The sequence below is a fragment of the Crassostrea angulata genome, chromosome 1, assembly GCF_025612915.1.
Source record: "Crassostrea angulata isolate pt1a10 chromosome 1, ASM2561291v2, whole genome shotgun sequence".
Classification (NCBI taxonomy): domain Eukaryota; kingdom Metazoa; phylum Mollusca; class Bivalvia; order Ostreida; family Ostreidae; genus Magallana; species Magallana angulata.
Window position 1 is genome coordinate 55,994,538 of NC_069111.1, and position 15,291 is coordinate 56,009,828.

Sequence of the window (15,291 nt, forward strand, 5' to 3'; positions counted from 1 at the left end):
ATGGCTTATACATATTCTTTGTATAATTTGAATATGGGGGACAATATCTAAAAGGGAGATAACTCGTAAAGTAATATACTGGTACAAGGGTTGATCCAGAAGTTACGTCTCACTTAATGCACCGCACTTCTCATGGACGTTGTATTGTTTAAAATGATGCATCAACACTAAATTAATTAAGGACTAAATTACAGTCTACCAGAATGCCAAGGGCCCAAAATTGACATCACTAACGTGCAACAACTATCCTTATCTCACGCTCTATAAAATATATTATCTCCAGAAGTAATTCTTATTATGCATTAAAATTTTTTGATCTAAATTGAAATAGTTGGATATCTCAAATCACAAAATTTTATCACTTTATGTCATTTTACCATTATTATATAGCATCTGTGACATTGCTTCTGGATCAACCCTCATATATTTCTAACATGGGTGATAACTCATTGTAATTGATCTAACAGGGGACACAACTCTTACTGTAATTGATCTAACAGGGTAGACAACTCTTACTGTAATTCATTTAACAGGAGACACAACTCTTACTTTAATTGATCTAACAGGGAAGACAACTCTTGCTGTAATTGATCTAACAGGGAAGACAACGCTTACTGTAATTCATTTAACAGGGGACACAACTCTTACTTTAATTGATCTAACAGGGAAGACAACTCTTCCTTTAATTGATTTAACAGGGGAGACAACTCTTACTATGATTCATTTAACAGGGGACACAACTCTTACTATGATTGATCTGACAGGGAAGACAACTCTTACTTTTATTGATCTTACAGGGAAGACAACTCTTACTGTCGTTGATCTAACAGGGGACCCAACTCTTACTATGATTGATCTGACAGACAAATCCGAGCTGTTGGTTACATAGCGTATCGTTCCATTGGTTGTTGGTGATGGCCACACACCCTTCACCCGTCCCCTTGGTAGGCTCTCCTGCCCCCCAGTTAGTGTAGGTCACAGACCAACCAGCTTGGCTCCAGGTATATGTTCCAGAGGACTAAATATCATAAATTATACAGGTTCTGCATAAGAAGTGTAAGAAACAGTGTAAAACATTATCCTGTATTACCTTATTCTTATCCAATCAAAAATTATATGAAAATTAAAAACCTATGTCGTGTGAGCTGACATACTCAAAGAATATAATCATGGAATACATTGTAACACATGCAGGATATTTTAGTTTAGGTTGGTCTTTTAATGTTCATACTGGTCAAATTTGAAAGGTATCCCTAAAAATGAGTAAAACGTCCTGAATATGAAAAAGTAACAGACTTGACAGCTGCTGGAGTATTACATACAGTGGTGTCGGCGAGTCCGATCCAGTAGCCGTTAGGAGCCGAGTCCGCCACCAAAGCCTGCACAAACCCGTCCTCGTACACGCTGCTAATCTCCACCAGCTGAGCGCTGTTATCCTTACACACTTGCTGAGCTGTCGACCACGATGGTGCCGCGGCATTCGGTGGAAAATAGCGGTAACAACTTGGCCCATATGCTATATATCCATCCGGACATGCGCCTTCATTGGAGGTGAGAGGTGCACCAGCCTCTGTAATCATTTAGTGACACAGATATGTGAAAACCTGGTTACATTTTTTACTATCATATTTCTATACAATATACTACATGTATTTCTTTATTGTTTCAATAATCAAGATCACGTACATCATCTGTTTAAATTTTTTAATCGTGGTAATTTAAAACAAGAATCAAAAACATGGCCTTCACACCTAATATTTCTGTATTTTATTCTTTAAAGGAAACATTTATGCAAAGAGGAGACTCCTAGGTAAATTTACAAATATGAAGTCGATTCACTTCTCCTATGAACTGAAAATACATGTACTACATTTGTGTCTGGGAAAAACAGGTGTGTAAGAGAGATAGTCGACCAGGCCCCGCCGTCACCAACTTTCCTCAAGTCATTACTCAGCCTCAAGTCTGAGTTTTTACCTCAAATTCATGCACTTTTCCTTTAAGGTTTTGAGTTGAGGACTGAGCTGAGGGATTTAAAAATTTTGGTGACGGCGGGGCCAGTAGTTACCTGTAATCTAAGTTTCTTTAAATTATCAAAAAAATCTTTATTTACAAATTACAATGTCTCATTGAAAAGTGCCCCAATGATGATGCTTTTGAGATTCTTGCAGAGTGTGTTGCCTGCTTCAATGACAATGAAATGACAAATCTTGAAAAACTTTTAATAAATGAATTAAACTTTAAGGTTTCCTAGTTTAAAAACTATGCAAAAGAAAACCATTATAATAGACAAAGAGAGGAAGAAAGACAAATAGACAAACAGCCAGTTACACTATGTATATAGTTACATAAAATGGCTACATATATAATAGAATGATATAAATTGTCATGTATTTCATATCAATTTTCCTTTATTTTCCATTTGGGAAAAATGGACCAATTAATATACTGGTATGCCTTTTAAATTTATTCATAAATTATTAAATGCAATTGCAAAATTCATTGTCAATATACACATGTATCATGGTATGTATATTTGTTTTATTTTTATCAATGAGATGATGAGAAGCACTACAGATTTTAAGCAGGAGGGAGACAAGCATCGGATTGCCAGAGGCCATGACTTGGTGCGGCTTACTTCGATGCTGTTGACAAACAAAGTTACGTAGAGCACCGCACTGCTTGTCATTCCACTGGCCGGCCCCATTCCTGGAGGCGTACATTTCGACACAACGCTCCTGTATAAACAGATTGGAGTACAGACATACCACAGACAGACAGACAGACATTGACTACTGGAATACATGACATAAAGAACCCTACACCAAGGTACACTAGAGTATATAATTGAGTTAAAGCTGAACACCGCTCGTAAATAGGCACTGTCCGCCATATTTCTCTTTCAGTACCGCTCTCCCTACAACCCCTTTCTAAGCTGCAGACCTCTTAACAGTTCAAAGTATTTCACTGTAGGGGTCTCTGTGTGGACGTACATCTTGTATCGCTGTGTTACTCGGTCGCGATGAAATTATCAAGTAGTTTTACGCACTTTTTTCAAACCAGGAGAGTACTAACATTAAAGAAACTGGTCAATGCATTATTTACTAACACAATATAAACATAAAATAAGAATTTAAAAATGCAGAAAAATTCAAGACAACAAAAGGAACACTTCACGTTGGCCACGAGTTTCAGATGTGCAATCGGGTGTAACGAAATCCAAGGGTTAATATACCAGGTACATGTGTCACGGTGCCTATTTACGAGCGGTGTTCAGCTTTGTTAGCCACATATATATATATATATATATCAGTACATACATTATTGCTTTTGTACTGCATTACCAGTTTAAAAATCTTATTTAAACAAATCCACACAAGTCCAACAAATAATTCTTGGCAATACTCTGACTATTGTATAGATGTTTTTGCCCAGATTAAAAGTCCATTTACAGAAATACATGTATGTGGCAAACATATAAAAAGACAAAAGGAAGGAAGAGCAGTAATTACAACAAGGACAGTCCTCAATCTGTAAAAGAGAGAAATAATATTCTGGGCGGCTGGCTGCATGAATGTGGAGATTCAGGGTTTAATTCCTTTATTCAGCATCTGAAACTTAAGAAAACAGGAGGGTTGGGGAATTCTTTGCTTTTATCCTCCAGGTACGCAAGAGTGGTGGTGCATTATGGGAAGAGACACATGACTTACGCCGGTGTTGCTGACACACATAGCCTCTCTCCTGGCCACAGACAGCATCATTCCATCGCCCCGCCCTGTCAGAATCTATATAAAGCTCGACGCAATCTTCCTATCAACAGAGCATAACACAGAAATGTCATCTAACGTATATGTATGACTGAAATAATGCAGGGATTATTCTCCATCAGGTGATCCGATATCAAAACCATCCATCCTGGTGCTCTAATTACCCATAATGCACACAGCTAGACCAGAGAGAGAGAGAGAGAGAGAGAGAGAGAGTTTTCAACAACTTTGCAGAGATCTGATCTAGCCCTTTTCTGTATGTATCTATATATATGGCTATGCAGGTCATTTATTTATGTACAAGATTTAGCAGACTGTTTATAGTAATTAATTAAGATGCTAAAAATTTGAATAACATGTTCAATTTTAACCACTGAATTACTGCTCTGTGGGGCACCTGTATACAAAGTCACTAAGCTCTGGACGGGACAGAGACTTCAACACTTGTTGTTACCAGTATCAAAATTTTAATTGCTATACTAATATTACAGATCACATACTGAACAGTGAGGCACAATCTTTAAAAATGTCAGTCTCTGAATAAGCATAGTAGGATCAATATTAACATACAAGCACTTCTTAAATCCACAGTAATACCCAAATTTTAACAAGATTAAATCAAACCACTTAGGAGAATGTTCTAAATGGAAAAGACAAATCATTCACACTTACGGAGTTATAGCGCATGTGGGAGCCATCAGGAGAGTTGTTTGGTTCCCCTTGGAACCAGTTGGTGTATGTAAGGGGAGAGTTGTCTGCCCATGTAAACCTCCGTGATTGTCGCTGGTCATTGAGTCCGATCCAGAGTGTCAGTTTCGGGTCCTCATTAATCAGCATGGATGTCAGAAACTCTGAAATCAGGGAGGATTGCATATTATTTGTGCTGTCAGGCCCACTGATTTAAGCTATTTGGTTCCATCATACTTTCATTAATTTTCCTTAAAGTTAAAACAGTCTTTGAAATTATTTTTCAACAAGTTTCTGGTACTGGCAGAAATTTACATTTACATTGAGAAACCAAACCTCAAGATGCAGAGTCAAAAATTTTTGTTGGTAGCTACTATTATATAGGTACATGTATGGGGATACTGATCTTTTGATACTTAATAATAAGTAAAAAAAAAAAAAAGAAAATGCTCAGAATGCTAGAAAAATATTTGAGACATATGCTTTAATTAAAAATTTATTATTAATTGAGAAAAAGCAAAATTTTGATGGGTGTTAACGTTTCCCTGGAGACAACATACCCTGCTCGTGGATGTTACTGATGGTTGCTAGGGAGGCCCCGGGGTAGGCTGTTTTACAGGCACTGGCTGCCGATGTCCAATTGACTTTACTGTGGACAATGAAGTAACACCGATTCGCTGGTATAAAAATAAAACACATTGAGGTAATAATGATTCTAATATTCAAGAGGCAAAGTATATTGAAATTGCATCACTTTGAAAATACACTGAAATTACATCACATTAAAGGTACATTGAATTACATCATTTTGTTATCAAAAAAAATTATTACATGTAATAAGTAAAATGTAGTTACTCTTACATTATTTTACTATAAAAAAAAATAAAACATGTTTTAAAGATTTTAAAACACACTCATATTCAGTTTTGCAAGCAAGTAATTCACAACTCCTGAACTGATCAGTGAGTCAGGCATAGAAATAATTGACGTACTGCTTGGTCCGGGTTTAAAGTTCTGGTTGGGATACTTATGGTATGGTACGGGTTTAAAGCTCCGGTTGAGATATTTATTGTATGGTACGGGTTTAAAGCTCCAGTTGAGATACTTATTGTATGGTACGGGTTTAAAGTTCCGGTGGGATACTTACTGTATGGTACGGGTTTAAAGTTCCAGTTGAGATAATTATTGTATGGTACGGGTTTAAAGTTCCAGTTGAGATACTTACTGTATGGTATGGGTTTAAACTTCTGGCTGGGATACTTACTGTATGGTATGGGTTTAAACTTCTGGCTGGGATACTTACTATATGGTATGGGTTTAAAGTTCGGGTTGGGATACTTACTCTATGGGACGGGTTTAAAGTTCCGGTTGGGATACCTACTGTATGGGACGGGTTTAAAGTTCGGGTTGGGATACTTACTATATGGTATGGGTTTAAAGTTCTGGTTGGGATACTTACTATATGGTATGGGTTTAAAGTTCGGGTTGGGATACCTACTGTATGGGACGGGTTTAAAGTTCGGGTTGGGATACCTACTGTATGGTACGGGTTTAAAGTTCCGGTTGGGACAGCCAGCTGGAATGAACTTTGTGGTTCCTTGGTTGATCGGCTTTGTACTTCCTGACAATGGTCGCTTACAGATGAAGTTTTTACGCATGTTACAGTTATCATCGTTCCAATCTGAGAGAAAAGGAATCAAAGATCAGTGACACAATCATACATATAGATTTACGAACTCACATTTAAAAAAAAAAATTTGTTCTGCCCATATGCCGTGACCCTGTTCCATATAAAAAACAATACCTGATCTGGTTCCTTTAAAAATGATCATTTTTACTTCTTCGTGGAAATAAGCATTGACAAATGAATGATGTAAGCATACAAAATACTAGAATGCTGATGTTAGTATATCTGGACAGGTTAGCTAAATATAGTAACAAGATGGCCTACTTCCTGCAGACCAGTATGGCATGGTGACACAGTTCTCTCCCGCAAAAGCGTCATTCGGTTCGTTGGTTCCCCAGCTAATAAAATCCAGGACACTACCGTCAGTCCATCTGTAAAAAATCAAGTTTTCACAAAATTAGGCCTTTAATTGCTTACAATAATTATAGTAACAAAAATATAAAAGGTCATTTCAATGAAATAATTTTGAAGATACTTTTTACTGCTTTTAAAAGCATTGCTCCTTGATGTGAGGAACAACTTTTCATATTTACAGTTAATTAAACCTGTTTGATGTTAACATTAAGGCTGGATGATTGTGGTCATTTTTTAAACAAAAATATCAATTAATCTCCTTTAGCAGAAGAGCCTTATGTTATAGAAAAATATTCAAATTTCAAAGCTACTACTAAATAGAATTTACAGCTTTAAAAATCATATCTAAAATTCTTTAAGTAGTTGTGATAGCTAATTTAATGACCATCAAAATCCCTTAAACCATTGCTGACGGGGATGTCTATCTGAGATAGTCCTGTTGATCGACTTACACAGACTTGTTGCTGTACTTAATATTATTGAAGACTCTACTCAATGTCATTGACGATTGACTTTCTCAGACTTGTTGCAGTACTCAATGTCATTGAAGACTGTCCTCAATGTCGTTAAAAATTGACTTACACAGACTCGTTGCAGTACTCAATATTATTGAAGACTGTACTCAATGTCATTGATGATTGACTTTCACAGACTTGTTGCTTTATTCAATGTCATTAAAGACTGAACTCAATGTAGTTGAAGATTGATTTACACAGACTTGTTGCTGTACTCACTGTCATTGAAGATTGATCGAAGTACACAAATTTGTTGTTTACTCAATGTTGTTGAAGATTGACTTACACAAACTTGTTCCTGCACTTAATGTCGTTGCAAATTGACTTACACAAACTTGTTGTTGTACTCAATGTTGTTTAAGATTGACTTACACAAACTTGTTGCTGTACTTAATGTTGTTGAATATTGACTTATAGAGATTTGTTGTTGTACTCAATGTCGTTGTAGATTGACTTACACAAACTTGTTGTTGTACACAATGTAGTTGTAGATTGACTTACACAAACTTGTTGTTGTACACAATGTTGATGAATATTGACTTACACAAACTTGTAACTGAAGTGTACTTATTGTCATTGAATATTGACTTACACAAACTTGTGGTTTTACTCAATGTTATTGAAGATTGACTTACACAAACTTGTAACTGAAGTATACTCAATGTCGTTGAAGATTGAATTACACAAACTTGTTGTTGTAATCAATGTAGTTGAAGAATGATTTACTTACACAAACTTGTGTTTGTACTCAATGTTGTTGAAGATTGACTTACACAAACTTGTGGTTGTACTCAATGTCGTTGAAGATTGACTTACACAAACTTGTTGTTGTACTCAATGTTGTTTAAGATTGACTTACACAAACATGTTGTTGTACTCAATGTTGTTGAAGATTGACTTACACAAACATGTTGTTGAAGATTGACTTACACAAACTTGTTGCTGTACTCAATGTCGTTGAAGATTGACTTACACAAACATGTTGTTGAAGATTGACTTACACAAACTTGTTGCTGTACTCAATGTCGTTGAAGATTGACTTACACAAACTTGTTGCTGTACTCAATGTTGTTGAAGATTGACTAACACAAACATGTTGTTGAAGATTGACTTACACAAACTTGTTGCTGTACTCAATGTCGTTGAAGATTGACTTACACAAACTTGTTGTTGTACTCAATGTTGTTGAAGATTGACTTACACAAACTTGTTGCTGTACTCAATGTTGTTGAAGATTGACTTACACAAACTTGTTGTTGTACTTAATGTCGTTAAAGATTGACTTGCACAAACTTGTTGCTGAACCCAATGTTGTTGAAGATTGACTTACACAAACTTGTTGCTGTACTCAATGTTGTTTAAGACTGACTTACACAAACATGTTGTTGTACTCAATGTTGTTGAAGATTGACTTACACAAACATGTTGTTGAAGATTGACTTACACAAACTTGTTGCTGTACTCAATGTCGTTGAAGATTGACTTACACAAACATGTTGTTGAAGATTGACTTACACAAACTTGTTGCTGTACTCAATGTCGTTGAAGATTGACTTACACAAACTTGTTGCTGTACTCAATGTTGTTGAAGATTGACTAACACAAACATGTTGTTGAAGATTGACTTACACAAACTTGTTGCTGTACTCAATGTCGTTGAAGATTGACTTACACAAACTTGTTGTTGTACTCAATGTTGTTGAAGATTGACTTACACAAACTTGTTGCTGTACTCAATGTTGTTGAAGATTGACTTACACAAACTTGTTGTTGTACTCAATGTCGTTAAAGATTGACTTGCACAAACTTGTTGCTGTACTCAATGTTGTTGAAGATTGACTTACACAAACTTGTTGCTGTACTCAATGTTGTTGAAGATTGACTCACACAAACTTGTTGTTGTACTCAATGTTGTTGAAGATTGACTTTCACAAACTTGTTGCTGTACTCAATGTTGTTGAAGATTGACTTATACAAACTTGTTGCTGTACTCAATGTAATTGAAGATTCACTTACACAAACTTGTTGTTGTACTCAATGTCGTTTAGTCCTATCCAGAAATCGGTCCTCCCCTTCTGTCTTGTGTACTGTGCATGTTAAAAGAAAAATTCAGTCAGTTTGATATAAACTGGGTATTTAGAAACAGAGAAGATTGTATAAGTTTACGATATACTATAAACCAACTTTTATTAACGACAACTTTATTTCGTGATTTTCTTCAGATAAACTAGTTCACGATGACTAATGTTTTGCGACCAAGCCTTCTCCAGATCAGTCTTGTTATAACAACAAAATGGATGTTTCGCGGCAAGAAATATTCGCGACAACGATGTCCTCGCAGACCTCGTGAAAATTTCTTGCACTTGAATAACAGTTGGTTTACAGAATGTAATTTGTAAAGTTAGATGATAAGGTTAGGAGCCTGACTGACCTGTCCCACTAGGAAGTTATCCTCGTCCCGACTGTGTACGCTGGCCAGTTCTGCCCCCATCTGGTTACATGTGGACCGTGCATCAAACCATGTCATCAGGGAAGAGCCATTACCGAGGTAGTAACAGAACTGGTTATAGAGGACCCATCCTGTACCGCAGGCATTAGCTGACCAATAGTAAAATATCAAGTAAAGTTTAGAGAGCCGATGTCACAGAGGTAACAGAACTAGTTATAGAGAGATCAACCATTACCTCATGCTGTAGATGACCAATAAAACAAAATCGGGAAAAGTTTAGAGAAGGTTTAGAGAGGTTTAATTAGAGAACCGATGTAAGAGTAGTAACAGAACTACCAGTATTTGTAGAGGATCGAGCCAACCACAGATGTTAGCTGATCAATTCAACAACAAAAAATACTCACAAATAATTAATTTGGTTTATGCAAAGCAAATATTTTGTTTTGTACTTAAGTTCAATGACATAACTTACAGGAGGAAGCGGTGGGAATCACAGGTGTTGTGGACAGAGGGACCCCTCTCTGGACTTTACAGATGAAAGGTTTGCTGAAGAAGCAGTTGATGTCGTTCCACTTGCCGTTGCTGATCATGGAGACACAGTCTTCTATCCCCCCCGCATCGTTCGGCTCGCCACGGTTCCAGTTGGTGTAGTCAGTGGGACTGGAGTCCGTCCATCGGTGTCCTACGGGAACCACAAACACTTAAATCATCATAATCGGTGTCCTACGGGAACCACAAACACTTAAATCATCATATTAAGATGTATTCAAATCCTAACAGAAAATCTACCCCATAAAGAGTACGCACGTAAGTAAAGAGTAAATGGGGGATGGATAGATGATGATGATGATGATGATGATGATGATGATGATGATGATGATGATGATGATGATGATGATGCATGTAAGTAAAGAGTAAATGGATGGATAAATGATGATGATGATGATGATGATGATGAAGCATGTAAGTAAAGAGTAAATGGGGGATGGATAGATGATGATGATGATGATGATGATGATGATGATGATGATGATGATGATGATGATGATGATGATGAAAAGGAACCTTGATATCTGTAAAATGAGGAAAAAATAGAAAAATGGGTTGATAGCATGGAGGAAGGGGAAAATGTTGATGATAATTAAAAAATGATACACATAGTAGTAGCAAAGACAACAACGATGATGATGATGATGATGATGATGATGATGATGATGATCTACCTCTCTCTACAGCTTTGTCATTTAATCCAATCCAGATACTGACAGGAGATGACCTTGTAAAAAAAATGTTTAATTTATTCATTCAGAAACAGGTGTTTGTTTTTTAACATGCATTGCAATTTCCTTGCTACTGTGGTTTCATTAATATTTGTTGAATACCAATTTTCATGGGTTTCATCGTTAAGTTTATCCATTGGCAAGAAACTAAATGTTCATTGAAGTGCAATTTTTACTAACATTGTGTATTGTTAGGGTCATTGGCCACAAATTGACGTATCCTTGAAACTGTGATTTTCACTTTATCCTTGAAAAATGATACCCTTGAATATTAATGAAACCATAGTATTCACAATATGGATGACTGAGATATCAAAGTTACTGTATTTACATGTTGTTATCAAAATTTATATCATTTTCAATAGGTTTTCATTAAAAAAAACATGAAAGGTTTTTAAAATCAATTCTGGTTTCTTGGAACTGACTGCTGGTTTTTTTCAAACAACATTAAATTCTTTTTTAAAATTTAAAAATATTGAGAATAATTGAGCTGAAACACAAGCCAATCATGCCAGGCATGATAATGTTGATCAACAAAAACTTAATCAGAGGTATACACTTACCTTACAAGATTCTGAACAAATGAGTTCTCTCCGGCGCTGTGAATGCTGACCAAGTCACCCCCAACCCCACGACAATAGTCCCTAGCGGCATCAAAGGACAGCCATTGACTGGAGTCTGTCAGAGCCACTGCCTGTAAACACAGCAAAATATCACCTTCTGTAAACACAACAGAATATCACCACTGACAAAAAAATAACCTCCTGTAGACGCAACAAAACATTGCTACCTGTAAACACAACAGAGTATCATCACAGGTGAACAAAACATCACTGTCATAAATACACCAAAATATCTCAACCTGTAAACATGACGAAACATCACCTCCTGTAAACACATCAGACAATCACTGCCTGTAAACACACCAAAATATCTCTTCCTGTAAACATAACAAAACATCACCTTCTGTAAACACATCAGACTATCACTGCCTGTAAACACAACAAAATATCACCTCCTGTAGACACAACAAAACATTGCTGCCTGTAAACACAACAGAATATCACCTCCTATAAAAACAATGAATTATCATCACCGAAAACTAATGCAACAAAATATCATTGCCTGTAAACAATTCAATAATATCACTGTTGTAAACACAACATCATTAGGTTGGTTACCATCTCAAAGAACCTCTCTGTAAGTAAAGGCCATTAGTTTGAAGGATCTTGTAGGAAAGGGCTATATTTGTAGATGACAATTTTGTCTCTGAAGAATTTTATATCATTATTATAGTGAAAAAATTATTTGAACTGTAACATTCTGCCAAATAATAAACTTTAGTCCACAAAGAAATGGCTAGATAGTAAAATGATTATATTCCTCATTAATGCACTGATCTCCGATTCTCTCATCCTGTACCTTATAGCAGTAGGACTGGTTGCCACTGTAGGAGGGGGGACAGGGCAGGCTGGCAGCAGCGGTGGTGATCTGGGGGGTGGTGTAGCCCTGCCGGGGGTACTGACACACAAAGTGGTGCTGCTCTGTACAGTTCAGGTTCTGCCACAGACCCTTGGGGTGGGTGTGGGTCAGACTAACACAGGTTCCCACCTCATTTCCTGTAAACATAAGCCAGTATTATGATTTTGGAGAATTGAATGTTTAAAAAGTTCAATATCTGTAAGGCATGCTGGATCAGAATCTAGGTAATATTTGAAAACACTCACAGCCGAATCATTTTCAATTGGTCTTTTCAGAAACCATTTGCAATGATTTATTTTAGTGAGCAAATTTTCCTTTATATACAGAGATCAAGTATTTGAATGATCTTTTTTACCAGTGTGGGCAGCAATCCAGTTGCTGTATGTGACTGGAACTCCGCTGATCCAGCGGTAGGTGCCCTGGGTCTGGGTGTCAGACAGTCCGATCCAGTAGTTGTCCGTCTGGTAGGACATGTACGCCGACAGGAAAGCCTCAGTGAACCTGTCACAAAGCATTCTGGGATTTACATACTTTTTTGTAATTGATAACAGTAAAACACACTAAAATATTGCGAGACACCTAAGAAAATTAATTTTGAATCAATATAACACATTATGTTATATCAGTTAAAGCTTATAATTATTATACAATTTTTAAGATGAGTAGAATGAATCTGACTCCATCATGAGAATAGTTGAAGTAACTGTTATGAGTGTATTTAATTGTTATTACTGTTAACCTTTGATTTTGGCAACAAGGAAAATAGGTAAAATTGATGATTTTATTTATCATTAGAATATAAACTTTCAAGAACAAGGGACTGAAGTGTTCTTTCATGTTAACTACTGTCATCAGAAATCTGACCTGTCATTAATGGCAGCCAATGATCCATGGAAAGCATTGACACATGTTGTCTGAGCATCCTTCCATGTTTTTGATTGGTAGATGAATCTGTAGCAGAAGCTACCATACCCATACGATGGCTGCAAAAAAGCAAAGTTCTTTATGTACACATCAAAATAATTTTGATTCATATAATTCATCTTCAAAATTTCTGTAAAATCTGCATGATTTTCACAATTGCTTTTCTGACTGTAACAGTGTCGCTGAGTTTTGCCTTTATACCGTACATTAGAACACCTGTGTGACTTACAAAGGTACACCCCACGATTTATACCGTACATTAGAACACCTGTGTGACTTACAAAGGTACACCCCACGATTTATACCGTACATTAGAACACCTGTGTGACTTACATAGGTACAGCCCACGACCTCAGGGGCCGGCGTGGCAGACATCAAGGTCATTGGTTTCTTACAGATGAATCCGTCGGCAGGGTTCTGGCAGATAGCATCATTCCACTGACCATTCTGTGATAGAAAGAACAGCACATATATAAAAGAATGCAAAATATCAAAACTCAACGTCCACCAAAAAATTCATTATCATATTCATTTTTATCCAATTAAAGTAAATCCACCCTCCTGTGACGTCATACATTTTACATAAACCATTAATTCATTAAAATTCTTGCAAGTAAGTTTGTAATTTCTATGTTATTATAGGTGCACATCAAAAACTCAAATCATTGTTTACTTGGAGATATTTAATAAGCATTTTTCATCCTTATATTCGTCATAATTCAATAATGACAAAGGGAAATAACTATTTTCTATTTTCCTCTAAGTGATATTTCTAAATGCTATAATTTTTCTAAAGTGAACAATTTTTTCTTTTCTTTAAATTAATTTTAGTTTTCTGGCATAGTAAGCAATGAAATTTAAATAGGCAAACAATTATCCATCCACTTATATTTAATTTTTAAACAAAAAAAGGTGTGATATTTAGATGATAATTAATTTCAGCCTTAGGTTTTTATTACCTTACATCTTAAATAGTACGGATACATATATATTTTATTTATTTTTTGATGAAATGTAAGTCCAATAAGTTAAAATAAGTTAAGTTTTTTAACTTTGAACCCATAATTTTATAGGTACGGAGTTACCTTAATCTACATTATAGTGACTAAATTCATTAAAAACCTATGATAAATGATCAAATGAACACCTTTAACTGTAATGGTGACTATACCGCATATCCAGTAATTTTTGTATAGTATCACAAAAAATACCATACGCAGAAAATACAATAAAAACGCTCATATTGAAGTGCCAGGGATGGGTGATTTTGCTTTGTTATAAACATAACTTGTTATACCCCAAAAATCTCCATAATATGTTTTAAACCCACAGGGAATGAACATCATTTCACTATATTTAGTGTCAATTCATTATAAGCTTGTTCCTTATCAGCATGTTTTATATCGCAATGAGTCAGAATGACAGACGCAAATATCTAAGTTCATACACATTCACCCCATTTTCCTAAACTTTGTGACATGGAAAAAAGAATAAAAGTTCTATTTTTCCATCAGATGTAGAACAGGAATTAAATCAATTAAAAAGCCCTCTAGAGGGTCGCAGGCCGTTTGGACTCGCTGTCACTGATTAATGTTTCAACCAATCAGCTTATCTACACGACTGTCTCACTGACCGTTCGGAGCACCAGTACACAGTCCTCCTGACGTCTGCCGTAGTTGTTGGGTTCTCCGGCCGCCCAGTCTGTGTACACCACTGGACTGCCGTCGGACCAGAAGAACGTCATCTCGTTGGCCAAATCGTTCAGTCCAATCCAGTATCCATAGCCAGCTGTGTAGGAATAATCAGAACCGAATTACAACATCATGCCACGTCTCAAAAAGATTGGTCAATATGACTCACATACACTCATGTATACAATGTCCTAAATGGATTGGTTAATATACTAAGTTTTTATCACATTATTTATGACTCATATACATGCATGTATGCAAAATCCTAAAATGATTGGTTAATATAAGTTTTTATTACAGTAATTAAATTATATATGATCCTTTTTATCTTCCAAATACCCTCAATGCTACAGCATTTTCAAAACAAATTTTGGAATTGCTCTGTACAAGCAAATAGGCATACATGTACGTTGTATTTTCATTAGTAAAGAAATACCCGAACATAAATGATATTAAGC

General features: G+C 36.0%; 1 protein-coding gene across 3 annotated transcripts in view; it reads right to left on the bottom strand.

Annotated features, from left to right (window-relative positions):
* LOC128185488 (macrophage mannose receptor 1-like) overlaps nucleotides 1–15,291 on the bottom strand; it is a 30,744-nt gene that overhangs the window by 2,793 nt on the left and 12,660 nt on the right. Inside the window, exons 21-37 of one of the 3 annotated variants that reach the window (XM_052855074.1) lie at nucleotides 14,776–14,930; nucleotides 13,476–13,589; nucleotides 13,083–13,201; nucleotides 12,574–12,719; nucleotides 12,159–12,355; nucleotides 11,300–11,430; nucleotides 10,680–10,732; nucleotides 9,929–10,138; nucleotides 9,439–9,605; nucleotides 9,024–9,094; nucleotides 6,403–6,509; nucleotides 5,989–6,132; nucleotides 5,012–5,128; nucleotides 4,437–4,615; nucleotides 2,636–2,735; nucleotides 1,323–1,570; nucleotides 847–1,018 (exon numbers count right to left, since the gene is read on the bottom strand). In XM_052855074.1, coding sequence (XP_052711034.1) covers nucleotides 847–1,018; nucleotides 1,323–1,570; nucleotides 2,636–2,735; nucleotides 4,437–4,615; nucleotides 5,012–5,128; nucleotides 5,989–6,132; nucleotides 6,403–6,509; nucleotides 9,024–9,094; nucleotides 9,439–9,605; nucleotides 9,929–10,138; nucleotides 10,680–10,732; nucleotides 11,300–11,430; nucleotides 12,159–12,355; nucleotides 12,574–12,719; nucleotides 13,083–13,201; nucleotides 13,476–13,589; nucleotides 14,776–14,930 — 2,430 coding nt within the window. Of the gene's footprint in view, nucleotides 1–846; nucleotides 1,019–1,322; nucleotides 1,571–2,635; nucleotides 2,736–3,707; nucleotides 3,808–4,436; nucleotides 4,616–5,011; nucleotides 5,129–5,988; nucleotides 6,133–6,402; nucleotides 6,510–9,023; nucleotides 9,095–9,438; nucleotides 9,606–9,928; nucleotides 10,139–10,679; nucleotides 10,733–11,299; nucleotides 11,431–12,158; nucleotides 12,356–12,573; nucleotides 12,720–13,082; nucleotides 13,202–13,475; nucleotides 13,590–14,775; nucleotides 14,931–15,291 lie in introns of those variants that run through there. The other 2 variants (XM_052855081.1, XM_052855085.1) reach the window with 2 other exon arrangements.